At 42.7% G+C, this 1,609-nt stretch overlaps 1 protein-coding gene across 1 annotated transcript; it reads left to right on the top strand.

Annotated features, from left to right (window-relative positions):
• Positions 1-163: 163 nt before the first annotated feature.
• On the top strand, positions 164-1,351 carry ttc1 (tetratricopeptide repeat domain 1; the record flags this gene model as incomplete). The annotated part of the gene is given in 2 exon segments (XM_014024033.1): positions 164-218; positions 299-1,351. Coding segments are annotated over 2 exon segments (186 nt in total), but the record flags the coding sequence as incomplete, so codon positions are not given.
• Between the last annotated feature and the right edge of the window lie 258 nt (positions 1,352-1,609).

Genomic DNA, 1,609 nt, shown 5'->3' with positions numbered 1-1,609 from the left:
GTCTCTCCCTCACCTGTCTCTCCCTCACATGTCTGTGTCTCACCTGTCTGTGTCTCACCTGTCTGTCTCTCACCTGTCTGTCTCTCTCCTGTTTGTCTCTCACCTGTCTGTCTCTCACCTGTCTGTGTCTCACCTGTCTGTCTCTCACCTGTCTGTCTCTCAGAGGCTGCCGAAGCAGATTGAAGAGAGAAATGAGAAGTTGAAGGAGGAGATGATCAGTACGTATTTTACCTGAAGGCATTATTGTTATTGATTTTAATCTGTCCTGCTTGACTCACCTGGTGTCTCACCTGTGCAGGTAAGCTAAAAGACTTAGGGAACATGATTCTGCGGCCATTTGGGCTTTCAACCAACAACTTTCAAGTCAACCAGGACACGACGAGCGGCTCCTACTCCATCAACTTTGTCCAGAACCCAAACCACAGATGATGTCATGATTTGAAGCCAAACCACAGATGATGTCATGGTTTGACCCTGCTTCAGGGGCGCTCAAGCACCCCTCAGTTTGAACTCTGAAATAAAGAAACTATCAGGACCTTTTTCTGAGCAAGTTCTGTTCTCAAACTTTAGACTCACCAATAAATGTGAAAGTAGGAGCAGTCAGAGTGCAGCCCTCCCCCAGTCACTCAGTCACACCTGTCCAGGTGTGGCTGATACTCAGAAATCACCTGTCCAGGTGTGGCTGATACTCAGAAATCACCTGTCCAGGTGTGGCTGATACTCAGAAATCTCCTGCAGCAGCTCCAGCAGGTAAGAAGAGCTTCCTGTGAGGAGCAGGGCTGGGTCTACAGGGGCAGCAGCTGACCCTCTACAGTTGTTTCTTAAATACCTGTAATTACTAAATGTTTGTCAGTCCAGAAGCCTTTTACACTCTTCAAATGAAACATTAGTTAAACTCATGATGTAAGGTCTGTAAAACTCTAACTTTTAACTGTAAACTGAATGAAATGTCTGCTGCAGTGATCAGTGTTAGCTCGTTACAATAAACAGAGGAACAGAGAATGAAAACTTTAGATATTACTGTCTTAGTCTGACTGATGCCTCGATGTGATCAATATGACAGCATTAACCCTAACCTGTCATCAACAGTTATTATTATTATTGTTGTTGTTGTTGTTGTTCTGTCAGCACTGCAGGGTGAAGCTTTTCTACTTTAAACCTGTAAAATCAGTCACCTGCTCTGAACCATGGCAGCTGATTGTTTCTCTGTCGTCAACATAAAAAGTTGTGTGTCAGAGCTGTGGATTTAGAGTTTTATTGTTGTCAGGTTTGCAGCCCAACACAACAATCCTTGTTGTAAAAGTCATGGTTGTCATCACTCCTGTGTGCTCATTTAAATTCTTCTTCTGAATTTGGTTAATTTGTGGAACATTTGTTTTTCTCAGGTAGCTTTAAGTTGTCTTTGTTTCTTAGCTCCTGTGTCATCTTTTGTGTTTACATACACTTAAGTTATTATGGTTATTAACACTGATGAAACATGCAGAGCAGTGTTCATGTTAACACTGATGAAACATGCAGTGTGCATGTTAACACTGATGAAACATGCAGTGTGCATGTTAACACTGATGAAACATGCAGTGTGCATGTTAACACTGATGAAACATGCAGT

The sequence above is a fragment of the Austrofundulus limnaeus genome, unplaced genomic scaffold (assembly GCF_001266775.1).
Source record: "Austrofundulus limnaeus strain Quisiro unplaced genomic scaffold, Austrofundulus_limnaeus-1.0 Scaffold404, whole genome shotgun sequence".
NCBI lineage: Eukaryota > Metazoa > Chordata > Actinopteri > Cyprinodontiformes > Rivulidae > Austrofundulus > Austrofundulus limnaeus.
This window is presented reverse-complemented; position numbering and strand designations above follow the sequence as displayed.